The 27,135-nt window shown below is 60.9% G+C and overlaps 1 protein-coding gene across 2 annotated transcripts; it reads right to left on the reverse strand.

The window, feature by feature from the left end:
* On the reverse strand, positions 1-27,135 carry PCNX3 (pecanex 3). 2 transcript variants are annotated; one of them, XM_030569098.1, is made up of 35 exons: positions 25,775-27,135; positions 23,389-23,585; positions 22,959-23,064; positions 22,354-22,393; positions 21,536-21,631; positions 19,411-20,760; positions 18,862-18,991; positions 17,552-17,721; positions 16,905-17,001; positions 16,255-16,390; positions 15,746-15,906; positions 15,278-15,431; positions 14,727-14,759; positions 14,107-14,278; positions 13,584-13,694; positions 13,166-13,257; positions 12,700-12,809; positions 12,258-12,363; positions 11,535-11,627; positions 10,852-11,002; positions 10,182-10,329; positions 9,485-9,662; positions 8,953-9,061; positions 8,102-8,231; positions 7,754-7,812; positions 7,073-7,288; positions 6,474-6,727; positions 5,805-6,035; positions 5,380-5,483; positions 3,583-3,730; positions 3,002-3,232; positions 2,570-2,844; positions 1,918-2,126; positions 1,067-1,470; positions 1-521 (listed from the first exon to the last, which is right to left on the reverse strand). In XM_030569098.1, the coding sequence occupies exons 1-35, from the start codon at positions 25,925-25,927 to the stop codon at positions 336-338; spliced, it is 6,540 nt and encodes a 2,179-aa protein (XP_030424958.1). In that variant the 5' UTR covers positions 25,928-27,135; the 3' UTR covers positions 1-335. The 2 variants fall into 2 exon arrangements, with proteins under 2 accessions (XP_030424958.1, XP_030424959.1); XM_030569099.1 differs by lacking the exon at positions 23,389-23,585 and having other exon boundaries at positions 25,775-25,862.

Consider the following 27,135-nt stretch of genomic DNA (forward strand, 5'->3'; position numbering starts at 1 on the left):
AACCATCAAAAAAAAAAATCAAAAATAGTGTTATTCGCTTGAGTCCCAGCCCCCCTTAAATACAGCACTGGGGGAGCAGTACTGAGACCGAGGAGCAGCTGAGTCTCTGGTGGAGGGGACCCCTGCCTGCCCCACTACAGGGGAGATAGTACTGTTGTCCATAGGGTCCTCTCTGGAGTCCGGTGGGGAGAGGCAGGGGCAGGTGGAGGAGCCATTAGCCCCCTTATTGCTGTCCAGGGTCCTGAAGGCGAGAGGGGGGCACTGTGTGGTGGGACCAGCCCATTGGTATCAATGCAGGGGATGGGGAAGACAATGGGTGCTCCCACTGCCCCCCCTCAGTACTGGTGCTCCAGGAGTGGCTGGGCGGCGGGGCTCTCCTTCTCCCGCTGCCGGCCCCACTCTGGTGGTGGGGCACCGGGGCCGGGTGGCTGCTGCTCTGGCTCTGCCAGTGGGGAGCACTGCTGGGAGGAGTTGACCTCCATGGTGTCAGCAAGAGGGCCTGGGTCCGGGGGCACAGAGGGCTGTGGGCAAAGAAACAGATGAGTTACAGGCTAGACGGAGGGGATGGGGGACAGGCCAGGCTGGGGCCAGGCTGGGCTGATTGGGATGGGGCCCCTATGCAGGACAGAACAGGTTGGCAGAGGCAGGGGACATCCAAGCTGCAACTAATCCCAGGTGCCCTTCAAACGGCTTCTCGCAGGGGTGGAGGCGGCCCATGGGTGCCCTAAGCCAGCTTAAGGGCTTTCCATTAGCACTAAGCTGATCTGCCAGAGCTGGCCTGAGCCACCTGCTTGGTGGCATGGGACGGGGTGGGGGGGGGCAGCACCAAAGCGTGTCCAGGGCTGATCCCTCCCACACACAATGAAACGGCTGTGTCTGATATGAAGGGGACACAGCCTCTAAGGGAGGGGGCAGCCAGCCATGGTGTCCTGGGTGTGGGAGTGAGGGGAATGAAAGGTAGCCCCCACAGGCCACATGGTGTGGAGGAGGGAGGCAGGGTCTCCCCTTGGAGGCAGGCATGGGCTGGGGTTTCCCTGAGGTTCAGGGTGGGGGGGCCATTTCTCACCTGTGCTCTGGCACTCGTCCCACGGGGAGGTGTGTCCTGGGTGGTGCCGGTGCTGGCTGGGGTCCCTGGGGAGGCATCTCCCTCGCTCCCCCCCAGCCCATTGAGCCCCTTGCGGCCAGGCAGGCTCCACTTTCCACACAGCCCTTCGTAGGCAAAGGTGGCTGAGGTGCCCAACGCAGGCCGTAGGGGTAGCGGGAGCGGCAGGGGGCCCCGGCCTGGCCCTCCGCCCTCAACTTGAGAGGCCATGGAGGCCAGCGAGCTGGTGCAGGAGAGCTGGCTGCCGGAGAGGCGATGGGCGGGCACCCAGGGGGCAGCAGGGGGGGCTTCGCGCCGGCTCTCCACCTGGCTCCCTGGCACCGGCCGCACTAGCCAGTTCTGGCCCAGTGGAAGGCTCTGCTCTGACCCTGTGGGGAGATGGGAAGGTTAGAGCTAGCATGGCCCAGATACAGCACCCTGAGCCCACCCATGGCACTGGCACCCACCCTAACCCCCTGCTACAGCTCCCAGTCCTCAGCGAGTTAGCCCCACCCCCACCACTGCGAGACAGCCTGGCACCACTCAGCTCATCCCACCAGGCCTCCAAAACATCCCCAAGCACTGCACAGATGGACCCTACCTGTGCCTGCAACCAGATGGCTCTTATGCAGGGAGAGGACACTTAGGCAAGGGGTCAGGGCAGAGAGGGGAACAGAACCCAGGAGTCCCAACTCCTAGGACTCCCCCAAACCTGCTCTAACCCATTAAACTCCCCTCATCTCCCGGCTGAGCTGGGGAGGGAACCCAGGACTCCCAGACCCCCTACACCCCACCCCTTCCAGAGCAGGGAGGTTTGCTGCTGGTGGTCTCCATACCTGGCTGAGGCTGGGCAGTGGTGACTGGTGGCTCCTGGGGGTTTGAAGCCCTCGGGGTGGCCATGCCCATGCTTGGCCCACCTGGGGCACTGCTCCCCTGCTGCCCATGCCCGGCAGGGTTGTTGCTGATGGATGAGGAACCTCCACCACAGTCCGAGTCCTCAATGTTCCCACCGCTGTTGCAGCCAGCACCACAGCCCTTCTGTAGCCTGTATGATGAGGCACAGGGGCAACAGTTCATGGAGAGCACTGCATCCCGGCTAGCCAGCAGGGGACACTGTAGGGAGCGGGGCAGGAGCGCTGCTGTGGGGGGAGCTCCAGGTTACCCCAGACCTGGCCTCTCCCAGCAGGGTATGCTGCAGGGAGCAGGACAGGAACACTAGTGGGGGGAGCTCATGACTACTCCAGCCCTGGCCTCTCCCAGCAGGGAGCAGGACAGGAGCACTAGTTGGGGGAGCTCATAGACTCATAGGTCAGAAGGGACCAATCTGATCATCTAGTCTGACCTCCTGCACAAGGCAGGCCACAGAACCCCACCCATCCAATTTTATAACACCCCCTATCCCAGGACCGAGTTAATGACTACTCCAGCCCCGGCCTCTCCCAGCAGGGAGCGCTGTGGAAAGCGAGGCAGGAGCTCTGGAGTGCTCACCTCTCCCAGCTGCTGATGAGCCAGGTGGAGATGTTGTGCAGGCTGATGGGGCCACCCCAGAGGGAGCGCAGCTGGGGATGGCTGCCAGCGTAGGAGGTGGTGAGGGGCGACACGTAGATGGGGTAGCCGATGGGCTGGTCACATGACGAGTTGATCATGTTGCGCAAAGCCTGCTTGGCGTTCTGGATGCTGCCTCGCTCTGGGTTGCGGTTCCGCAGGAACACCAGCTCCTGCTGCTGCCCGGCCCAGAGCCCTCGCACGCACTCCCGGTTCACCTGGCCAAGGAGAGGAAACGGGGTGAAGGGTGGTCAGGTTCTAGCCCCAGCTCTGCGAGGGGAGTGGGGTCCAGTGGTTAGAGCAGGAGACTAGGAGCCAGGACTCCTGGGTTCCATCCCAGTTCTGGTAGGGGAAGGGGGTGGGGGCGGGTCTCACCTTGATGACGCGGAAGCTCAGGTAGCGCTTGTTGAGCATGATGATCTTGTACTCGTCGCTGGCGTCATCCATGACATGGCGCAGCGCCAGCAGGGCAGGTGTGTTGGCGAGGATGGCGCTGCGCCAGGCTGGGTCACCCTCGTGCGAGATCACCATCTTCTCCTCATTGGTAGTGATGGCATCATACAGCACAGCCAGGTCCTCGTACTCATCTGGTGACGTGAAATGGTCCTGGGTGGGAAGGGGGGGGTGGTCACGACTCTCTGACCTCCAGACCCTTCCTCTCCAGCACAGGGCAGGATCATCTCCCCTCCCTCAACAAGCTAACAGGGTTACCCCTCCCCTCCTTCCCAGTGGTCCAACCCTCTCCCTGCCAGCAGGCCAGCCCACTCCTCATCCTCCCTTCTCCCGCAGCCAGCCACCCCCACCCCCAGGCCCTTCCCTCTCCCCCTATTCCCTAGCATGCAGGCAGGTGACAGGACAAGCCTTCTCCCCTCCCCCGGGCACACCCCTTAAGGCATGGAGGAAGGGAACCCAGTGCCCATCTGCCCTAGGGGAGGGGCCTGCAGGCAGGGGGGTACCTGGTGCAGTTTGAGCGACATGCGGATGCCGGGTGCCACCACGCGGTGCAGCAGGTCCATGTCGGCGAAGACCCACTCATCGCGGGGAGAGGTGATGCGGAAGTCGCCCTTGAAGAGGGCGTGCAGGCCATACAGGAAGGGCTCCAGGCTGTGGGGATAGCACGGCTCAGTGGGGGGTCGGGGATCTGGTCGCCAGGCTGCAGGAGGGTCCTGCTAGTGGGGCGGGGTGTCTCACAAATTCATGGCATGCCAGGCCAGAAGAGACCACTGGATCGCCTAGTCTGCCCTGCTGTACAGCCCAGGCAAGACACCCTGTGCTGCCTGCACTGGAGATGGAGACTCCACCCCTGCCCTGAGGTGTTTGTTCCAATGCTCAATCGCCCACCCTGGCAAACATGGGTCTTGTTTCTCATGGAGAGCATCTGGTCGGCTTCCAGCCACTGGTTCTTGTCCTGCTTTTCCTCCACTAGCTTAAAAGCCCTCTGGCACCTGCGGGTTCACCCAGGGGGATGTTTATACAGTGATCAAGTCAACTCTCCATCGGCTGTCTGATCAACTAAACAGCCGGCTCGTCCACTCTCTCCCCGCAGGGGTTTTCTCCAGTCCTCCAACCACTGCTGTGGCTCTTCTCTGTACTGGCCCCAGCTTCTCACTTAAGATGCAGCCCCCTAGACCTACTCTCACTAATGCTGTAGCCAGAAGTAAAACCCCTCCCTGCTCCTACTCACTACTCCTCTGTTCATCCACACAAGGGCTGCACTGGCGCTTTTGGCCACGGTGTTGAGTTGTGGGTCCCTCACGGCTCTGCCGGGATGCTGTCCCCCATTCTGCAGGGTTTGACCTACACTCCTCGCCCCTGGGTGTAAACCTCTGCACTGGGCTGTATTAAAACCGTTTGTTTGAATAGGCCCAGTTTAGTAAGTGATCCTGATAGTTCTGCAGGGCTGCCCTGTCATCACTCCACCCATCTTTGTGCTACGCACAGATTTTATGAGCAGTGATTTTATGTTTATTTCCTGATCCAAGAGGAGGGTGACTTGATCACAGTCTGTAGGTAACTACAGGGAGACCAAGTACTGATCACAGGCTCTTCAATCTAGCGGAGAAATGTCTGACCCGATTGGGTGGCCAGACATTGAAGCTAGACACAGTCAGAGTGGAAATGAGGCATACGTTTTCAACAGTGAGGGTCACTGGAACAATTTACCCAGCGTCATGGTGGATTCTTCATCACTGGCCTTTTTTAAAATCAAACAGGATGTTTCCTCTAAAAACGCTGCTCTAGCAAGTATTTTGGGAAGTCCTCTGACCTGTGCGATACAGATGGTCAGACCAAATCATCACAATGGTTCCGGCTGGCCTGGGAAGCTATGAATCAGTGATGAACAACATTGACTCGTGTGTGGCCTCAAACTGATCCCCACAGAACCACCAGCACTGGGTGCGCAGTCTCTGCGATGACTTTCTGAGAACTGTCAGTCAGCCAGAGATTCAGCCATTGAACGTGGGCTTTACTGATACCACACAGCGCTCATATGTTATCAGAAGACTGTACAATAGTCTATTACATCTGCACAGCATCTCATCACCGAACAAAACTACGTTTCTTTGACAAGACCTACTTGACTAGCATTAATTATACTCCCTGCCTTCCATTTGTTATTAAACGAACCCCATATCTGCTTTCCCATTATTTTGCCTGGCAGACAGGCTGGGGGTGGGCCTCGCTGGCATGGAAGGGGCTCTCTTGCCTGGTAGACATGCTGTGGGCGGGGGCAATGAGGGAGGATGTCTCACCTGGCAGACAGGCTATGGGAGGCAGTGCCGAGTGCTCGGCGTCCCAGGATGCACAGCCCAAAGCAGAGGGTGACCAATGGGGAGTCCCACTCCTTGTCCATGGGCTGCAGGGAGAGAGAGGCAGCTGTGAGGGGGAGGGAGGAGAGGACAGACACCCCACCCACCATGGAACGCAACACCCCCTGCTTCTAACAGACCCGCAACTTCCTATGTAGGACTTGCCCCATGGGGACAGAACTGAGGTATCCTGGCTCCCAGACCACCCCCGCCTCCAGCTGGGATAGAACCCAGGAGTCCTTGCTCCCAGCCCCCCTGCTCTAACCCACTAGACCCCACTCCCCACCCAGAGCTGAGCCAGATCCCAGGTCTTCTGGCTCTCAGCTCCCCTTGCTCTTGGGTGCGGGCCCTGGCATCCAGGTGCCCACCTTGTCCCTGCGGCCAGCACAGTACTGGATCCAGTCCAGGTAGACGTTGCAGAAGGAGGACAGGGTGACGCCAGCCATGCGGGGGTCATAGTCCTCATCGATGTTCAGGTTGAAGGTGGGATCACTGTCGGCGTAGCTGGGGGTCATGCAGGGGCGCAGTGCCTCCTGGATCACTGTGTTTCCCAGCCACTCCTCCAGCTTGGATGAGCATGTCACATAGTAGATGATGCTCTGCCGGGGCACACAGAGTTAGACATCCAGAGCATAGGCACACAGTGAGCGCCACCCCGGGCACAAACTTCGGCACTGACTTCCATGAGCCAGCCAGTCCCCTGCCCTGAAGACGGATCAGGGCCAGCACCCACTAGAGAGGGAAGGCCCCAAGACCCATTTCCTGGCCTCTCCCACCCCGCACTGCAGCTTTCCCTGCCTCCCACCCCATCTCCTCTAGCCCTTCTTGCTGAGCCCTCAACCCATCTTCTCTAACCTGTTCCTGCCCCCAACTCCCATGGGTTTTCCCACCCCCTCCACCCTTCAGCTGCACCCTCCTGGCCCCAAGCCCCATCCCCCACCCCATCTGCCCTCTGCCTTGGGGTTCCTGGCCTCATCCTCAAGGCCCTACCCCCATTCCCTGCCCCAGGCGCCACCTCCAGCGCTGGCCCGCCTCACCTTGACGTAGTACGTGATGAGGATCTTGCGCAGGTCGAAGACCTGTAGCATGGAGGCGGCATTGTTGTCGCTGATGCTGTACCCCTCCAGCACATACTTGGTGGCCGCCACCTCCCAGGCCAGCCAGCGCTGCCCAAAGGCCGCATTGAATGACAGCATATGGGGCACATGGCCCGGCTCACAGCAGCAGCAACCCTCGTCCTCCTCCACACCCTCTGTGATGGCCTCCACCTCACGCTGCTGGCAGTACGTACCTGTGGGGGTGGGGCATGAGCGGAGCTGCCAGGGACTCCCTCAGGTCAACCCACCACCTCGGGACGGGATGAGAACAGGCAGACAGGACACTGGACTGGTTGGGCCTGCTGGGCTGACACAGAGGCAGGGAGTGGGCATGATACCATGCTGGGTGGGCCCATGGATCTGATCTGCGGGGATTGGGGGGTACCAGGCTGGGTGGGCTGATGGCGGCCTGGCACATGCTATGAAAGTATGAGTGAGGTTACTAGATGGCTAGGGGCTAATGGGGTCTGCGAGAAGGGCCCTATCCAGGCCAGAACTGCAAGGCTCCCCACTCTGCTCAGCCAGGGCCTGGTCCTCACCCCGGAACTCAAGGCCGCGCAGCTGGAAGGTGACGAGGCCGTTGCCGAGCTCAATGAGGTGCACGAGCGCGTTCAGGTAGTCCGAGGCCAGGATGAAGCAGTCACCAGTGGCATAGTTGCCCCAGCGGCCCAGCAGCAGGTCCCCACACAGCGTGTGCTGTAGGGAGCGCGTCAGGTGCTCGTAGAAGATCGAGTTCAGGTTGTTGTCATCAGCGCCTGACATAGAAAAGGGATCGGAGGCTGTGGGGGCTCAGCAGAGGGCGCTCTCCCCTCACAGTCCGTTCTGACCCAACACAGCACTAGGGGGCACTGTGTTGCAGGGGGGCACTCTCCCCCAGCAGTCTGCGCTGAGCCAACACAGCACTAGGTGGCGCTGTGCCGCAGGGAGTGGGGGGCTCAGTAGCCAGAGCTCTCCCTTCACTGTCAGTGCTGGCCCCAAAGCCCCAGTATTTCACTAGGGGGAGCTGCACTGCACAGAGCAGAGGGCTCAGCAGGGCGTGCTCTCCTCTTGCACTCACTGCTGGTCCTAGGTGTCGTGCTGCAGAGAGCAGGATGCAGCAGAGCGTTCAGTGGGGTGTGCTCTCCCTTTGCAGTCACCACTTTCTGGGCTGGGGAGCCAAGTCCCCTTGGCCCCGGGGACACGGCAGACCTAGGGGCTCCGCGGGCACACTGGGTACGCACCTGGGTTGCGGTCGAGCTGGGTGGCCAAGCGGGTGTTGGAATGGTCGACCCTCTTTGTGCTGGGGAAGGAGGAGAGCCAGGTTAGCAGTGCACCACTGGACCCCTGCACAGGTTTCCCACCCACGGTGGCCCCCTGCGTTATTGGTTAAGCCAGGAGGGGGCCAGCCTGGACAGGGAAGACTGGGCTAGCATGTGTGTGAGTGGGGAGGGGCCAGCTGACCCAATGGGGGGGCATGAAGGGGAGGGAAGCTGGCTAGGTGGGGTGGGGATGTGAGGGGCCCTGCAGTGAGGGTGTGTGGTGGGGATGCAGGGGGCCCTGCTGGCAGGGAGAGGGTGTCTCTCACTCACTTGTAGTCACGCTCCCAGAACTTGACGGGGCGGGCGTACGACATGATGAACACAGCGCTGCCCAGCAATGGGTTGAGTGGGGTGGAGAACAAGGCCGACAGCACGGCCTGTACGAACAGCATGGCTGAATCTGGGAGCGTCAAGGCAACAACCCCTGTGGAGCTGCAGTGCCCCATCCCACTGTCGCCCAACCGCCACAGAGCCATGGCACCCCATGCTGCTGCTGCCGCCGCCCAACCACCCCAGGGCCTCACCCCTCCGCTGCACAACCGCTACAGCGTCCCACCACTGCACTGCCATGCTGACCTCCCTACTGCCAAGCCTCGTCCTGCCACTGCCCAGCCGCCACAAAGCCATGGCATCCCCATCCTGCCACCGCCCAACTGCCCCAGGGACCTGCCCAACTGCCCCGCCATGCCGACCTCCCAACTGCCCTACTGCCACCCAGCCTCCCAAGTGCCCCATCTCACCACTGCCCAACCCCTTGGTGCCCTGCCCAACCTCCCCCCGTCCCACCGCCACCCAACCTCCCCAGTGCCCAGTCCCACCGCCGCCCAACCACCATAAAGCCATGGCACCCTGTCCAGCCACCATTCAACTGCCCTGGTGCCACACCCCATCACTGCCCAACCACTGCTCACTATTATCCCACTAGCACCCTGTTATCCCATAGCCCACTCCTCAGACTCCCTCACTAGCCCATAAGCTCCCTGAGTAATTCCCCTCCACCCAATACTCCTTAGCTCACACCTGCCCCCAGTAGTTTCGCCCATGCACATTCCCAACAACTCTCATGCTACCCTTGCCCTGCCCCCAGCTTGAGGGACCCACAGGCAGCTCCCCAAGGATACGGGGCACGGCGAAGGGCTGGGCAAAGGCATGGAAGGCCGAGCCCCACGTGATCTGCCAGGGGGCGATATAGGTGAGCACGAAGCGCAGCTTGTAGAGCAGGTCCCATAGCTGGGGTGGAGTGGGGGAGAGAGAGAGAGAAATATGTCACACAACACAGAGCCCAGCTCAGCGACAGGGAGCCAGGACCACTGGGTTCTATCCCACCTAGGGAGGAAAGGGTCTGGGGTGTAGTGGATTAGAGTGGGGGGACTGGGAGCCAGAACGCCGGGGTTCTATCCTCAGGCTCCCTGAGAGACTCAAATGCTGAGGGATCCTCAGACAGCAGGATCTGCTGGGCGGGGCAGTTCTGGTACCTATTGCACGGCATCAGCGGAAGCCCCAGTAGGAGCGAGTGCCAGGGAGTGTGGGAGGCAGAATATTGCTGAGTAGGGGAAGCAGGGGATTGTGGGTCCATGACGCAGAGCAGGGGGCAAAGTCACTCTAGGTACATGGGGCCTGGGGCGGCGGTGAAGCCGAGGGGCGCATGGGCACCTTGCTGAAGAGGATGGACATGACGAAGTAGTCGATGAGGAAGCCCTCCGAGTAGCGCTGATAATCGAAGTGGAAGAAGAGGACGGTGAAACCTAGCGCCACGTACTGCTGGGGCGGGCAGCAGAAGGAGCAGCGCAGCAGCTTCATGCCAGCCATGGTGATGAGGAGTGCGCGGCAGCTGGGGGTAAGAGAGAGAATGTGAGGGGGCACTGGAGCATGCAACCCTCAGCCCTGCCCCCTTCCTAGATCGGTTAGCTAGACCAGAGAAGAATGCTAAAAACTAACCAAGAAGCAGTTTCCAGACCCCCTCCCTTTTCTATTGTGAGTTTCTACTTCCCAACCTATCTGCGCAAAGGGGAAGATTAGAAACTCTCCCTCTGTGATGGCCTGTCCAGCTCACTGCTTATTACTCCTGTCCCAGGCCTCGCCTTCCTGTGCTATATCCAGTTCTCGCTCCCAATTGCTTTTCATGCTGCGTCTGAACAGCACCCCCATTCGCAAGGGAAGCTAGGTGGGGTTGGGATGTGTGTTGCCGACTCAGCCCCAGGGAGTGTGGGAGGCAGAGGGACCCTGTAGGGATCTGCTCCTTGGGAAAAGAAGAATCCCCTGAGAAGCTGCATGGGGGGGAGCTGTAGCCAGGGAGGCTTGGCCGGTGTCGCAGGGGGTGGAGCCCCGAGAGGGGGCTGCAGGTACCTACTAGATGCAGATCTTTTCCTGGTGGGGGGCACTGACTGAGTGGGCATCCACCGTCAGGGCGTTGAGCACCACGGCCGGGTAGATGAAGTACTTCTCCACGCACTGCAGCCAGGCATACAGCTTCTCAAACCACATTAACTGGGCTGCGCCTGTGGGGCACACGCGGTTACTCCCCATACCCACCAGAAGGCAGCAGCACAGGGACAGCTCGTGGTTCTAATGCACAGATAGTCCAAATGAACCCCACTCCCAACAGGAGGGATCCCTTGCTCATGCTGAGATGCAGCTACCTCTGGGGTGTGGCATAGGGATCAGCACTGAGGTGGGGTGCGGGGCTGTTTGTATAGGGATCCCTCGCTGAGATGCAGCTGCCTCTGGGGTGGGGTGCAGGGTGGTTTATAGAGGGATCCCTCGCCTGCGCTGAGATGCAGCTGCATCTGGGGTGGGGCGCAGGGCAGTTTATAGAGGGATCCCTCGCCTGCAGGGGGATGTTTTCTGTCATGTGAAAGAACAGGTCACCTTACTAGCACTGCACTAGGACACTGGGGCCAGGAGCCCCTCTACCCTGCTGCCTGCAGCACAGCACCCACTAGCATCATCCTGGGGCACCAGGGCCAGCGCTGATGGGGAGGGGAAAGCACCTCCTGCTCGGCACACCCAGGAGCACTTACTGCGCACTTCGAACTGGCTGTACTCGCGTGGCTTCAGCACAGGTAGCGAGAAGCAGAACCAAGGCAGCTGCTTGCGGAGCTGGGGCAGCAGGTAATGGGTGAGCAGCCCGACCAGCCCAGCCAGGGCATACAGCACATAACCTAGAACAGACTGAGCGCCCAGCAGGATTAGGGCATCTGATGAGACCCCTGTGTGCCCCCAAACAGCCCACCCCACACAGAAGTCCCCAGAGCCTCCCTCTCCCAAACACACACCCCCTACCGCTCCACCTACCCAGCTGCCACCCACCACACTCACAGCAACCCCGCTCCCTCTATGGTCCACTCAGAGGAGTAGGCTGGCGTGATGGTCAGGACTCCTGGGTTCTACCCCTGCGCTGCCAGGGCACTGGGGTTTGGTGGGTCAGGACAGGAGATGCTGGGAGTCAGCATCTCTGCCAGGGGAATGGAGTACAGTGAGTTAGACCAGTGGGAGACTGGGCACCAGGACTCCTGGGTTCCTCGTTCTGCCTACTCAGCTGTTAACTTCACCATAGACTACCAACAAGGGGCCCCGACACAGTCTAGTCTCTGACTGCACCAAGCTACCATGCCCTCTACCTGCCCCTCCGGCACCCACTGCCGCCATGAGCCTGAGAAGCCCCATCACTGGTGGTGCCCCTCCCTCTCAACCCAGGCGGTACCTTGAGGGCGATGAAGACGGTGCTGGCACTGATGGCGAAGGTGAGCACCGCGATGACCACGCACATCACCAGGTCCGAGTGCAGGATCTCCCGCTGGGGGGGGGGTGAGGGTGTGTGTGTGTGACAGAGGGAGCGGCTGGAGCCACCAGCCATATGCACTCCTCCACACAGAGCCACACATGGGCCTACCCCTGCCCAGCCATGGGCCCCCACCACCTACCTCCAGCCATGCCTAATCCTAATTCCCTCCCCCTATGCAACCCCTCAGCCATCCATGCCCCCCACTGACCACATTAATCCAGGCACCAGCTGCTTCCATTCTCCCCAATCCCGCCCGGGCAGGCTGCAATCCCCTACCCCCGCCCCAATCTTCCCAGCCATGTGCCCTGCCTCCACATATCCATATCTACCCATCCAGCCCCTATCCTGCCCCCTCCCCCCGTAACCTCAGCCACGTGCCCCCTCCCCTGACACCCAGCCACACGCCCCCTTGCCCTTGCACCCGGCCCCTCCCCCTCGTAACCCCAGTCACATGTCCTCCGCCGCACCTGGTCCCTATCCTCCTCCATCACCCTCCCCCCATGCCTGACCCCTCCCTGCCCGTAATCCCAGCCATGCCCCCCCCATCCGGTCCCATCCCCCCATAACCTCAGCCCCGTGCCCCCTTCCCCCATCCAGCCCCATCCCCCCATAACCCCAGCCATCTACCCTGCCCCCACTCACCAGGGAGTTGCGCAGTTTCTCAGGCAACGGGTCCTGGATCTCGGCTGGTGCATTCTCCACATTTCGGTTCTCAAACTCGGAGAAGAGCTTGGTCCGGATCAGGGACCTAGGAGGCAGGGCGGTTATAGGAGTTCGTTCCCTCCTCACAGAAGCAGCATCAAGAGTGGGCCCCTGACACCTCAGCCCCTCTCCAAGGGGCCCAGCCTCGCATCCCTGTGACAGAGTGTCCCCCTGCTGCACTCCCCAGGACAGATTTGCCATCCATGGGCAGAGGACAAACCTTTGTCCTCCTGGAACTAGGGCTTGAACCCCGAGTCCTGACTCCCAGCCCCGCCCCCACTCTACCCCAGCAAAGCTGGAATAGCAGCCAGGGGCTCTAGCTCCCAGTCCCCGCAGTGGAAGATGGCCTGGCCTGGCCCCCCCCCAGCCCTGGGATACACACCACAGCACAGTGGGGTCGCTGCTCTGGCGACTCAGGTGGTAGGACAGGGCGACCAGGAGGCCGCAGAACACAGAGAAGAGGACCGGGACGTGCTGGTCACCCCACGGGGCCTGGAGAGGAGAAAGCATGAGTCCCAGTGCAGGGAGGCCCCCCCCAGCATCAGAACCCCCAGCACTCACACATCGCACTGTGCCTTAAACCACAGCCCAGCCCACACAGAATCAGAGTCTGGGACTTCCGCCAGTCCTCCACCCTGGGGTTGGACTGAAATCAGGGCTGCCTAGAGGGGAAAGGCCTCATACCCCATTTGCTACCCCTGTCCCACCACCACAGGGCCAGATGGGAGCTGGTGCCCCCTAGAGGGCAAAGGCGCCATACCCCATCCCTGAGGCAGCCAGTCCCCCATCCTAGGGTTGGATCGGAGCCAGCGCCCCCTAGAGTCCCCCTCCTCCACACACCCAGGTACCTTAATAGCTCCAAGGCAGAAGCCATAGAGGAGGACAGCGACCAGGAGACTGCGCAGGAGACTGAAGAGGGCAGTGAGGGGGCTGGTGGCGGCTGGGAAATAGAAAGGGGGCAGGGTCAGTGTCGAACAGGAATATCCCCCAATTGCCCCGTCCAGGCCCTGTGCACACACCAAGGTTGCAGCACCACCTACTACCCAGAATGGCACTCACACGGGGCAGCAACAGCAACACATCAGCCAAGCTAGAGAACCCAGGAGTCCTGGTTCCCAGCCCCCCAATCTAACCCACCAGACCCCTCTCCCTTCCTAGAGCTGGGACAGAACCCAGGAGTCCTGGCTCCCAGCCCCACTCTGCTCTCACTACTAGATCCCATTCCCCCAGCGGAGTTGGGACAGAACCCAGGCATCTGGGCAGTACCTGTGCCGCCAAAGATGTGCATATCCACCTGCTCCAGCAGGTACATGAGGCAGGTGTTGACCTGGGGCAGGAGCCCGAAGAGGAAGATGGCAGGGAAGCAAAGGGTGAAGACTGTGAAGGACACCACAAATAGGAGGCATTAAATCAGTGATCTCCCACCCCTAATTCCCACTGCAGAGCAGGACTGCCCCTACTCCTACCTAGAGAGAGAGCCCCCCTCCCACTGGTGAATGAGGTCCACAGAGAAACCTGCATAGCACCCCCTAACTCCTCACTGGGGGACTGCAGAATCACAGAGCCCCTTACCCCCAGCTGGGGGGGCTGCAGCAGGGCACGGGGAGGCGGCACCGCCTACCCCCGGCTGGGGAGGGCTGCAGCAGGGCACAGGGAGGTGGCAACCCCTACAACCATCTGAGAAGGTGAGGGGAAGGAGGGCTGCAGCGGGGCCCAGGGAGGTGGTGCCCCCTACCCCCGGCTGGGGAGGGCTGCAGCAGAGCACAGGGGGATGGTGCCCCACACTCACCAGTGGTGACATCCCGGGCACCATAGAAGAAGTCTGTTGAGAAGAGGGTGAGTCCATAGAAGGTGATGGGTGGGACAGGCACAGCCCAGGCACACAAGTCCAGCACCCAAATCAGCACACAGGCCACGCAGAAGTAGACAGGCCGGCTGTAGGCAATGATCCAGTTGTGCCCCTGCAAGATAGTGTGGGGTGAGGGGTATGGGGGCAGCCAAGGGGCTGGCCCTCCCCACATCTCAGGGGTGGGGGGTAGCCTAGCTCCCAGCTGGCACTAGGGAACCCCCATGCAGCCAGCCACAGCCGACAGACCGGGCACTGCACAGGCCAAGGGGCCCGCACCCAACTCCCAGAAATCCCCAGCTCCGAGGAGCCTCAGAGGCTGCAGCGCTGGGCACCAACCTACACTGAGGACTCCATGGCCCCTTTATACAGAGATCCAGTGCTCGGTGCTGAGATGCAGCTGCCTCTGGGGTGGGGCGCACAGCTGGTTAGAGAGGAACGGTTCACCCGGAGCTGTAATATCCCGCTCCCTGTAGCACAGCACTGGGGCACGGGGGCCAGCACTGACTGCAAGGGGAGAATGTCCCCTCCTGGCCCTGCAAACCCCTAGGAAGTTCACTTACATGCATGGGGGAAGCAGCATCAGGCTGGACGCTCTGAAAAACAGAATCAAGGTGATCTTAGTGACGCCTGTTTCCCCAGCAAGCACTCACTGGAGTGGGGCTAGGAAGTAAAACGGGCCCTGCACCCCGCTGGATGCGAGGAGCTGGGATTTCTGTGATTAGCCGGTGTCAGGGGCAGGATCTCACAGGGGAGCAATTCAAAAGGGCTGGGGTGCCCCTGTTGTTAGCCTGCCAGGGAAGAGAGTGCTGGCACTACCAGAGGAGAGTGCGTGAGTGGCTGAAAGGCCGGGGCTGTCTGGGCACAGACAGCAGACAGGCACAGGCAAGACTCCCTCACTCTGGAGGCTGGGGTACCAGTGCGGCTCACTATGCTGGGTGCCCCAAGAACGGTCACAGAAGGGCTGAAGGTCAGGGTTAAGCGATCCCAGCAGAGCTGGGGCAGCATGAGAGCGCCCAGGGCTGAGATAGCAAGGGACTTCGGGTGAGGACTGCAGGGCAAAGGCAAAACTGTGCAATGCCCAGAGGGCATGGCCACACAGGCGGGCTCTCACCTTGAGCAGTGAGTACTGGCAGCTGGCGATGACCAGGCAGAACTGGAAGACCCAGATGTCGCGGAAGAAGCCCTGCAGCAGCAGCAGGTAGCCCAGAAAGGCCACTAAGGACCCCAGAGACACCACGAAGATGTTCTCCATCACCCGCCGGTTCCTGGGGGGCCCAGAGCACAAGACAGCGTCAGCCACTGGGCAGTTGCCAGCAGGTTCCCCCAGATACCCAGTGCTGCCAGGGCCCCAGTCTCTACAGCCATAACTTGGGCAGCCTGCTGGATGGGCTCACGGGGCTGGTTCCAGTGAGGGGATAAACCAAGCTGCATGGGCCTATGGGGCTGATCAGTGTGTGTGGTGGGGAAATTGACTGATCAGTGTGTAGGTGTGTGCGGATGGGCCCATGGAGCTGATTGTGGAGGTGAGGGGGCAGTAATCAGGCTGGACGGGCCCAGGGGTGTGAGGGGGGCAACTGACCGGTCGAGAAGTGCCAGCAGCGCCAGCCGGTCGTAGCGCACCCGCATCCAGTGCCCAGGCAGCACCCAATACTTGTAGTACTGCCGCGGTTTGGACTTGTCCTCGATCATCAGCGTGTTCTCCTGGGACTCGTGCAGGGACTCCTGATCCAGCAGGTCAAACTGTGGGGAGATCAGGCTCAGTGGGGTGCGGGCAGCCTGCCCATAGACCACCAACAGCCAAGCCAAGCTACGATGCCCCCTCCAGACAGCACAGAACCCTCCAGCAAACCACACCCCATGCAGCAACCCCCCCCAAAGAGCCCCCTTCCAACAGAGATCCCACCCCTCTCATGGATAACCCACTCACACTGAATGGGGTTCCCCCCACCGCAGAGCCCCTGCTCCATCACAGAGACCAGGCCCCAAAACTCAGCCCCCTGCATCAGATCTCCCCCCCAAAACCTCCCCCCATCTGCTAATAGAGCCCCCTTCATAGCACAACTCCCAGGGCACTGACCCCCCCCTTACCTCAGGGATTTCCAGGGGTACCCTGCGCACCTGCATGCCCTGCAGCACCACGGGGCGTGGCTGCAGCAGTGATAGGGCGGGCATCCCCTCGGGCACATCAGTGGAGTTGAAGCTAGAGGAGTGCGAATGCCGGTCCCTGAAAGGGCAGCAGGGGGCAGGCACGTGAGGGGAGAGAGAGTGAAGGAAGCAGCTCCCTCCCCACCACAGCTCCAGATCCTGGACTCATGGCTCCCCCACTGCATAATGAGTAGCACAGCTCCCCCCAGGGTGACACTGGGGCCAGTACTGCCTGTGAAGGGGCAGTGCCCTCTGCTGGCCTCTCACCCCATAGCATGGCACCCCCTAGGGCCAGCACTGCCTGTGAGGGGAGAGTGTCCCTGCTGGCTCCCCCAACCCTGCAGCACAGCATCCCTTCGGGCCATGCTGGGGCCAGAACTGCCTGTAAGAATGCCACCTGCTGGGCCCCTGCCCCACTCCCTGCAGCTCCCAGAGTTTCCTGGCTGCTGACCTGCCCCTCCCAGCTTAGCAGAGGGCAACACAGACCCTGTCAGTGATTTCCCCCAAACCCTGCTCCTCCCCGGGCACTCCCTAGTGCTGGGGACAGGGAGCAATATGCCAGGACAAGCGGAAGGGAAGGGGATGTCACTCACCAGGCGCTGTTGGTCACATGATCCACACTGACCTGCTGCCCCACCGGGTTCTCGTAGCCGCCTCCTGCCAGGCCAAAGGTGTAGGAGCGCCGCACACCTGCAGGGGGAGGCAGGGAGTCAGCTAGACTGGGGGACACATAGCAGGTGAGGAGGGGAGACCCCACAGTCATGGGGCTGGAAGAAATAGCCCCACGATGGGACCAGTCCCTGGCTACAGTCACGTCAGCCACGGGAGCCCTGGGAAATTACAGGCCCCTCTCTGCAAGGGAACGCCCCCTGACTCTAACTCAGGCGGGGGGTGCCCAAGGGAATGGGCAGTTCCCCCCCTCGCTGCAGTATATTTATAAAAGCCGCAGCCCAGGGCTGGGATAGCAGGGGGCTTGGATAGGGATTGGGGGCACGGGCAGAACTGGGAAGGAACCCAGAGGTGAGATAGCAGGGGGCTGCAGGTCAGGATTGAGGGGCACCGCAGAGCTGTATGTGGGGAGGCCAGGGCTGCAGTTGCAGGGGGCTGTGGACAGGGATTGGAGGCACTGGCAGGGCAGGGGGAATCAGTGGCACTATTAGATTGCCATACTTTGTAACCTCTCCGCAAGCCCCAAGGCCCCTGAAGAGGCGGGGCAATCCCCCTGCCCACCTGCACTCACCACTCTCGTCATAGAAGTAGTGCACGGCACCCTCGGAGGTGTCATCGAAGTTGCAGGCCTCGTGGATGGCGCCACGCGGGAGCAGCAGGGAGCTGGCAAACTGCAGGGCTGAGGGCAGTGTGAGCGCCCGCGAGTGGGAGGAGGCACGGCCCCGCTGCAAGTCTTGCAGGCTGCAGAGAGAGGGGGACGAGGTGTCAGGCTGCACCAGCCAAGGTTCAGCCATGAGCAGAGTGTGGGAGGTAGTGTTAGCAAGATGGAGGGGCAAGGCTAGGATAGCCGGGGGTTGCGGGTCAGGACAGAGTGGCAATGGCAGGGTTGGGGGCAGCCCAGGGCTGGGACAGCAGTGATGAGCTCCCAAAATCCTAAGAACGGGTTCCCTACCAGGTCCTCAGCGGCACTTTGGTGGCAGGTGGGTGGATGCGTGCGTGTTCACTCGCTCAGGGTTTTCAGGGGCATTTCGGCGGCAGGTCCTTCATCCAGAGTGAGTGAAGACCTCACCACTCCCACCGCCGAAGACCCAGTAGGGAACTGCACGGTGAGTACAGTACAAGCCTCACGTGCCTGTCTCCTCCCCTCCCCCCACACACATCTTACCCCAACCCATGACCTGCCCCCAACTGCCCCCCTCAGAACCCACAAGTTTCTCCTCCCCCACTGGGGTAGCAGCAGCAGCTGGGGCTCCGGGGGCTATTTAAAGGGCCCAGGGCTCCCCTTCTTCTACCACCCCAGCCCTTTAAATAGCTGCCAGAGCCCTGGGGAAGCGGCAGGGCTCTGGCAGCTATTTAAAGGACCGGGGCAGCAGAGGCAGCTGGAACCCTGGCCCTTTAACCTCCAGAGCCCTGGGATAGCGCGGGGGCTGCAGGGGCTATTTAAAGGGCTGGAGCTCCCCTGCTTCTACCGCCCCGGTGCTTTAAATAGCTGCCAGAGCCCCGCAGCCCTACCCCAGGGCTCCAGCCCTTTTGAATTGCTCTCCTGTGAGATCCAGACCCTGACACCGGCTAATCACAGAAATCCCAGCTCCTAGCCTCTAGCGGGGTGCAGGGCCCTTTAAATTGCCCCCTGGGGAAGCCAGGCCACACCTTTAGCAAGCGGTTCTACACCGGCTTCTAAATCAAACAACCAGTTCTTGTGAACCAGTGCGAACCAGCTCCAGCTCACCACTGGCTATAGGTCAAGATCAGGGTGCTCAGGCCAGGCTGGGGCATGGGGCCTGGCTATGCTGTTGGCAGACTCTGGGCTGTCTGGGGTGGGACTGAGCGAATGTCTGCATGGACTGGTGTGTTAGTATTTCATGTGGGGAGAAGTGTCACCTGGGTGGGGACCCCATCACCGAGGACGGGGGTGTGGGGTTGCTGCCTGCGTTGTGCCGCCGCCTCATGGCCTGGGTGCGTTTGACATTGCTCACCCGATCTCGCTTGTTCCCCTCCTCACCTGTGGCGGCTGCAACGGAGAGAGAGAGCTGTCAGGAACCCCGGACTGAGAGAACCCCACCCAATGGGGACCTCTTCCAGGGGGCACTGGCTCTGATCCAGCTCTAGGTCAATAACGATTACAAGTCAGCCCCATCTGTGAGACGAGTGTGCCAGGTCTCAGCCTGGTTCCTAATGGGCCGGGGGTCCCCATCACACCAACCCCAGCCCTTCAGCAGGATGGCTAGAGGCTGAACAGGCCACAAAGGCTAAATCCCACTCTGTCCCTGGGCTGGGGGGTCTTCATGCCAGTTGTGGGCTCACACATAGGATCCTGGGGCTGAAGGCTGAGGTGGGGCAGTGTGCATGTGTGTGGGAGGGGAAGGGGCACATCACTCCCCACCCTGACTCCCAGGGCTGCCAAAGCCAGGGCCCTCTGTGGCTGCTCACCTCCCCCAACGGCCCCCTCCTCCAGCAGCTCCCCCCTCCAACCAGGCTGGTTCGCCGACTGGCTGCGGGTGCTGCCCCCCAACTCCAGCTGGCACGGGGAAAAGTGCTCCGGCTGCCCCGTTCGGGCCTCTAGGTCTGACTTGGAGACAGTGAGCACCGGAGCGGCCTTGCTGTCCCCGCTGCCCCCATCCATGCTGAGCACACGGGCGTGGGTCTTGGCGCTGGCCGTGCTAGCGCTGCGCTGGGCGTAGTGCGGGTGCTTGGGAGGCTCAGTGACCTCGGGGGCTGGCTCGGCCTTGGGGGTGCGCCGTGGGCGCTGAGGCGCGGCCTCCGGGGAGTAGCAGGAGGTGCTGGAGGAGGTGTCGGAGCTGTAGTTGTGCTGGGAGGGCAGGCTGGAGGCACGGCTCAGGTCGCTGCCATCGCTTGAGTCCTCATCCTCGAAGAACGTCTCACTGTAGGCCTTGCTGTCCAGGATGGCGCGCACGGGGGCATAGTCCCGCGGGTACCCACTGTCAAAGCTGCTGCTGCCCCCGCCGTGCTTGCGGGAGGGGCGCCGGCGCCCTGGCTTGTGCCCCGGGCGCAGCAGGGCCAGGTCTTTGGGCCGCACCACCTGCTCAGCTGGACCCTCCCAGGGCTCCCCGTCACCCCGCACCGTCTCCAGCGAGGCCAGGGTGTTCTGGGTATCATCCATGTGGCTGGCGAAGCTTAGCTCCCCCAGCAGGCCCTGCTCGGGCGAGCGCAGCAGCTCGCTGTCCGACTGCGCGTCTGTGTCGCTGCCGTCCGGCAGGACCCCAGCGTCCAGGGCTGGCCCCAGCGAGGGGCTGTCCAGATGAGTGGAGTTGGTCTTCTCACTGCGGTAGCTGCTGAGAGTGCTGGGTGTCTCCTTGTCGGTGCCACTGAAGCAGCTGTCGGAGGAACCAGCCTTGCGGGGGCGCTCCTCGGTGGGCTCACCCCGCCCCTCCAGGGGCCTGTAGTCAGTGCCCGAGCGGCACTTCTCCTTGCGGCTGCTGGTGCGCAGGATGGTGCGCTCAGGCAGCGCCAGGCTCAGGAAGCTCTGGCTCAGCTCCTCGCTCAAGCTGCTCTTGATCAGGGGGCTGAGGGGGGTGTCGCCCGCACTCTCTGATTCGCTGGCATGTGGTGCCCCAGCCCCCGGCACCGCTGGCTCCACCCCTGACAAGGATCCCATGCCCAGGGGGGACTGATCGGAGGAGTCTGTGCTCTGGATGGACGTCTGAGCTGGCAGTGAGGGGGGTGGCTTCTTCCCAGCTGCATGGGGCTCTGCCTTGGGAGGGGGCATTGGGGCTTCACCACAGGACCCTGGGGCGAGAGAAGTCAGCTGCGAGTCACCAACTGCAAGGGAACGAGACATGGGTTACACAAACAGCAGGGAAACTGAGGCACGGGGAGGGCACCATGCTTACCCAATGAGCTGGGAGTCCTGACACCCAGACCCCCTACTCTAACCCACTAGACCCAGTCCCCTTCCAGAGCTGGGACAGACCCCAGGAATCCTGACACTGCACTCCAAGCAGCAGACCCTTTCCAGCCCCTGTCCCAGGTCCCTCCTGGATGCGGCTCACAAGCTATTTACTGCACTGGAGGCTGAGATGCCTGGTTCCATTTCGTCCCCCGGAATCCTGGGAGCCAGCCTCCCCTCAGGCTGTACAGCCCCACCCCCACCCAGGGCACCTCCTGATGTTCTCCTGGGAGCCGGGCTCCCCTCATGGCGTACAGCCCCACCTCATCCCCCAGGCAGGGCACCTACTGATGTTCTCCTGGGAGCCGGGCTCCCCCCATGGCGTACAGCCCCACCTCATCCCCCAGGCAGGGCACCTACTGATGTTCTCCTGGGAGCCGGGCTCCCCTCATGGTGTACAGCCCCACCTCATCCCCCAGGCAGGGCACCTACTGATGTTCTCGTGGGAGCTGGGCTCCCCTCATGGTGTACAGCCCCACCTCACCCCTCATGCAGGGCACCTACTGATGTTCTCTTGGGAGCCGGGCTCCCCTCATGGTGTACAGCCCCACCTCACCCCTCATGCAGGGCACCTACTGATGTTCTCCTGGGAGCCGGGCTCCCCTCATGGTGTACAGCCCCACCTCACCCCTCATGCAGGGCACCTACTGATGTTCTCTTGGGAGCCACACTTGAGCAGCTCGCGGTCCGCCGAAGTGACAATGACGTTATTGCTGCCCTGCTCCCGCACTAGCTCCTTGATGTCTGAAGGGCGAATGGAAAAGGAAGAAGGCATTACTGGAGTACAGAGGCTGCTGATCCGAAGGGGAGACCTGCCTTCCCTGCTCCCTTTGCACTCCACACCACCTCGAATCGCCTACACTGCTGCCTTCCCCGCACCTTACACCACCGGCTAAAGACACCTATGGCACTGCCAGGCTCTCCTTGCAGGCAGTGGGGTCAGGGGTGGGGCTTCAATATTCACAACGGAACCAGCAATTAGTGGGGCTCAAGTCACCTTAAAGCGGCTCTGATATATAGATGTTCCAGCTGTGCCCCCCGGGTACCTTCAAGTCTGAGTTTCTTTGGGAAACTTGGTCAAGGTAGCTCAAGGAATGTGACATGGGGCCTTTCTCCTCTAGGGGGCGGTGCCTCCGATCCAGCCCCAGGATAGGGGGCAGCCTGGGCATGGGGAAGAGGATACAAGGCCTCTCCCCTCTAGGGGACCCCAGCTGCAGTCTGGCCCCAAGGCCGGGAAGTCAATGGAATATCCACCCCCAGCTCTGTGGTTCTGGTTGCCAGAGGAGGGACAAGGTAGGATATTAAGCAGCAAGAGGCAATCAGGGAACACTCTGGAGAGGGGCAATTCCCATGGCTGCAGCACGAGGCAGGCACCCCAAAGGGTCAGGGACCCTGGTGTGGGCGGGCAAAACATTTGCACTGGGCCAGCTGGGTTACTGGGGGCGGGGAGCCTGCCACCCACTCACCTCTCGCTGCTCCTGCGTCCTCCAAGTGGGGCAACAGCTCCTATGAGGAGGAATCAGTCAGGGGGTTACATGCCAATGTCCGCAGCCAGGCAGGCCCAGGAGAGCCCTTCGCTGCAGAGAGCCCAATGCCCAGCCCTCCTGATGCACCAACGGGGCCTGCGGGGCACGGACGGAGTTTTCTAGCCTCCCTGCTGCAGGGCAGCCACCACAAACTGTGATGCAAGCGTAACTGACCCAAACACCAGGCTCAGGCTGCAAAAAGCATGTGGGAGTGGCAGTGGCTGTGGGAGGGCCAGGCGCCTCACTGATTGCACCGGGGTGAGGAAAGACAACTCTCCCACCGCTACCCAAGGAGCAGAAGTGCTTTATAAATCAGAGAGGCCTCCTCACCCCCAACACCCACCACTCACATGCAGCCACCTCTGGGATGAGGCAGAGGGACTGGTTGTATATGCCCTTGCCCAGCGCTCACATACACACACGCCTCAACTCCCTGGGCTGGGGAAGGTGGTAGAAACCCAGCTCTCCTAGGACGAGGGATCGCCAGTGGGAACCTCCCAGCCAGGAAGGCAACAGGAAGCCCAGAGGATAGCCCCAGTACTCACCATGACTTGGTTGAAACCAAATACTGAGTGCTGGGAGCTGCATCTCACTGGGGGCGTGGAGCTGACTTTCCGGAACACTGTCATCTCGACTCCCCCACCCGGGTCTCTGCAGAGAGAGGGAGGGAGCATTGCATGGACATGCATTGATGGTTGAGCAGTTAACGCAAGTACAGAGAGCAGTGAGAACAGACCTGCTGCCCCAGATCAGACCAACAGGCCCCCAATACCTGATATCCCCCCTCATAGGCAAGACCAATGAGCCAACCTGAGAAGCTGCTGAATCTCCATGTCAGGTAAAGGATCCCTGTATAAACAGCCCCCTCACTCCACCTGAGGCAGCTGTATTTTAGCATGAGGTGAAGAATCCCTTACAAACAGCCCTGGACCTTACTGCTCTCCCCTCCATGCACCCCAGATGCTGGCGACCCACCTCGCCAGGTTGCTGTCATCCCCTGCAGTACCCTCCTCAGCCTTGGCCCCATCAGTCAGCACAGAGCCACCCTTCTCCACAATCTCGCCCTGGTCGAACATGGTGTGCAGCCGAAAATTGATGGTCTTGATGGTGGTGAAGAAGACAGCTATAACTGCACAATATATGCCAGCTACCAGCATGCTGGGTGGCAGCACCTGGCAGAGAAAGACAGGACAGCACGGGGTTAGCACCAATCAGGGCATTAGGGGGCCACCGTGCTCTCCATCAGTGACCTCAGCCTACTTCGCCTGCTACATAGAAACTCAGGCACAAACAATGACTTGTCAGGTTAAACCCAGGAATCCTCCCAGGTCCTCCTGCTCTTCCCCTCTAACCATTAGACCCCACTCCCTTCTCAGAGTCAGGGAAAGAACCCGGCCCCCTAGCCATCACCAGCCCTACTTTAATCACTAAACCCCACTCCACTCCCAGAGGCAGAAATAGAACCCAGGAATACTGCCTCCCAACCACTGGGAAACACTTCTGGTTGTAATACATGGGCTCTATAGACCCAGTCTCTTGGCCCCTTGGGGAAGCTGGTAACAGAGCTCCGGGGCAGCAGTGTTTGGGTCACTTTCTCTCCCATCACCTCTGTTTAAGCTGCTTGTTGAGATAGTGTTTAAGTGTCTTCAGCTGCCAAGAGACATTCACGCACAGTACTCCTGGGTTTTATCGCCAGCGCTGGGAGGGCAGTGCAGCCTAGTGAGTGACAGCAGGGTTCTATCCCCAGCACTACCCACCTACTTGCTGTGCAACACTGTGCATCCTGGCTCAAGTGAAGCTGATTTTTATTTACCACCTATAACACCACAGTGCCAGGAGCACCAGCCATGGCCGGGCATCTTGTCCCCAACACAAACTGTGCAAGTTTCACAAAATATCCCCATTCTCTTTGGTTACAAACATTCCCCTGCAGCATCTGCCACATACCCTCCACCCTGCCCCACCCCAGCCTTGTGTCAGAGGAGTGAAAGGGGCTTCCAATGCCCTTTTCGCAGCTCGGCTATTTCAATCAGTGCAGATAGAGGGCAGAGAATGGCACTGGGAGGGCCGGTATCAGGCCTGCTCTGGTTCCCTCAGTTTTCCCTGCCTCGGGCATCTCTTGTAACAGCAGCTCAAGCAAGGCCCTGTCAACATTTGTTTGTGTTACAGTTGCGCTTACAAACTGCTTCCAAGCTCAAGCCTTCTCTTCCTCACCAGGTATGCTCAGAGCACCCCAGCCTCCAACTGAAATTGGGCACCCTGGTCACACCAGGAGGTGCCTGGACCCCTCTACTGCTCTTTGTCAAGATTGGGGCACCCTCATGCCACACAGACCACTCAACTGTCCTAGGCAGAGATTGGGCAAGGACCCCCTGACCAAGACTATGCCCCCCCATAGCTCCAGGCACTGTACAGACTCCTTTCCCCACTGAGACCGAGGCCCCCCATTGTGCTGGGTGCTGCTTGGACCCCTCCCCGCAATCATGACCAGAGCCCCTCACCACTGCACAGATCCCCCTCCTCCAGCTGAAGGCTGCAGCTCTGTTGTGCTAGGAGCTGTGCAGATGCAGTGACGGATGGTCCCTGCCCCAGAGAGCTCACAACAACAGGCAAAGGTAAGATTGTCTCCCCATTTTACAGATGAAGAAAGTGAGATACCGAGGCAGGGCAAGACTGAACACAGTCACCTTGCACTCCACTCAACCCCTCACACACAAACCCATCACCCCTCTCTGAACCCCAACTTGCTGATCATCCCCTCCACCAAAGGCTCAGCCAGTGACAATAATGGACTGAGGAGTCCCCCACGCTGCTGCTAATTTCTGTGTCAAGTTCAGTGGGCGCTCATCTCCAGGAGAGAGTTAGCTCTGGGGATCAGCCCCTACATTATAGAGCAAACAGCTCAGTGCAAGTCGGGCCAGGGAGGCAGGGTGAGAAAGATACAAGTTCTACTCCCAGCTCTGCCACTGACCTGTGGGATGACCTTGGGCCACATCCTTCACTGCTAAGTGCCTCAATTTCCCCTCCCATCCTTTGCCTACTTAGACTAGGAGCTCTTCAGTGCAGAGATTTTCTCTCATAGCCTGTCTGTGCACAAATGGGGCAGGGGGCAACATCAGTGAGGGGTGTCTTTTCAGCACTCAGAACAACAGGGGCCCTGGTCAGCGTGCCAAACCCTACTGAAATACATATGCTAAATCACGCCAGTGCATGAATGCAAGAGCAGGTGTCGCAGGACCCCAAATTGGGACATCAATGCCAGGACCCCACACCCCAGGTTATCAAGAGTGATGTGCACAACTGACACTAGTGTCAGGTGCCTAACTCCAAGTCTGCAGTGAGGGGCCTGAGGTGGACTCACCATGTAGAGCAGGAAAGGGAACGTGAGCAGGAAGATCCAGGTATAGAGGTGGAAGCAGTTGGAGAAGGTGCTCTGGTGGGGATCGAAGAACCAGCCACCTGTCAGTGAGGCCCAGACACCCTGGCGCAGGATCTGCAGCACCTGCGAGCCCATGGCCACGGCGGTGCCTCTTCCTCCTCCCCCTCCGCCCGTTCCTCCTGCTCAGGGAACGTGACTGCCAAGCTTGCACCTGTAATATCCTTCATCAAGGCAACTTGAAGGCCATGATCCGCAGGCTGGGACTCCAAACACAGACCCCACCCCCTCTCCCTGTTAAACTAGGCTGCACTCCTCCAGCGGGGATGGGCACCTCACACACCCACACGTGAGAACCTCAGCTACCACTGCTGTGAAGTCTCACTAGCCATCCGGGGTGCCCTCCTCCCTCCCTCCGCATTCACGACCCCCCACTTCGTTCATGCCATTATGATTGCTGGAGAGGGGTGGTCTCCACTGTCACAAGGAAATTACAGTTAAACAGTGGAGGGGCTGAGGAAGGAGGTAGGCTGGCAGGGAGCTAACTCTCCAGTGGAGGGGACTGCAAGCTTAAGTAGAGATGGGACCAACTGGGGACATAGGAGAGGGTGCCCTGGCAAACAGGCTGGCACCTGCCTTGTTGCCACTGAACAGCAGCCCAGCAGATGGGGACCCCAGGAGAGGGGAGGCTCAGTGAGGTGAATGGCCCAGGAGGGAGTGGTCACACGGTGCTGAGGGGGGACCGCGGGTGGGAAAGCGCAACCCTGTGGAGAGCGTAGCTGGTGTAGTGGGGGCAGGGGAGCTGGGCTACGGGGCAAGCAAGTGGGGACCCCGGCAAGAGGGTTGGGGGGCAGGGGAGCCCAAGAAAGCGGGAACCTAGATAAGGAGCAGAAGTGGGGAACCCCACACGTGAAGTGCCCAGGCAGCTGGGGGAACCCGAGGGTCGGGGGGCCCAGGGTGAGGGGACGGGGACAGGGGACCCCACTAGTGAAGGGCCCAGGAAGCCGGGGGAACCCGAGGGTCGGGGGGCCCAGGGATGGGGGGTACGGGCAGTGGACCCCACTAGTGAAGGGCCCAGGCAGCCGGGGGAACCCGAGGGTAGAAGCCAGCCCGAGAATGCTAAGGGGGGGGGGGGCCAAGATCTTGTTCACTTCCGGGGTCAGAGGTCAGTTCGGTAGCCCCGAGCGGAGGGGTCACCCGGCCGCGGCACCTCAACCCAACTAGAAACTGGGGAGGCCGGAAGAGGAGCCCGGGGAGCAGCAGGAACAGCAGGAGAAGCACGCATGCGCTGACCACCTTCTCCACCCCAAATACACACACACAGAGAGCCAGGAAGCGGAAGTTAA

The sequence above is a fragment of the Gopherus evgoodei genome, chromosome 7 (genome assembly GCF_007399415.2).
Source record: "Gopherus evgoodei ecotype Sinaloan lineage chromosome 7, rGopEvg1_v1.p, whole genome shotgun sequence".
NCBI classification, from domain to species: Eukaryota; Metazoa; Chordata; order Testudines; family Testudinidae; genus Gopherus; species Gopherus evgoodei.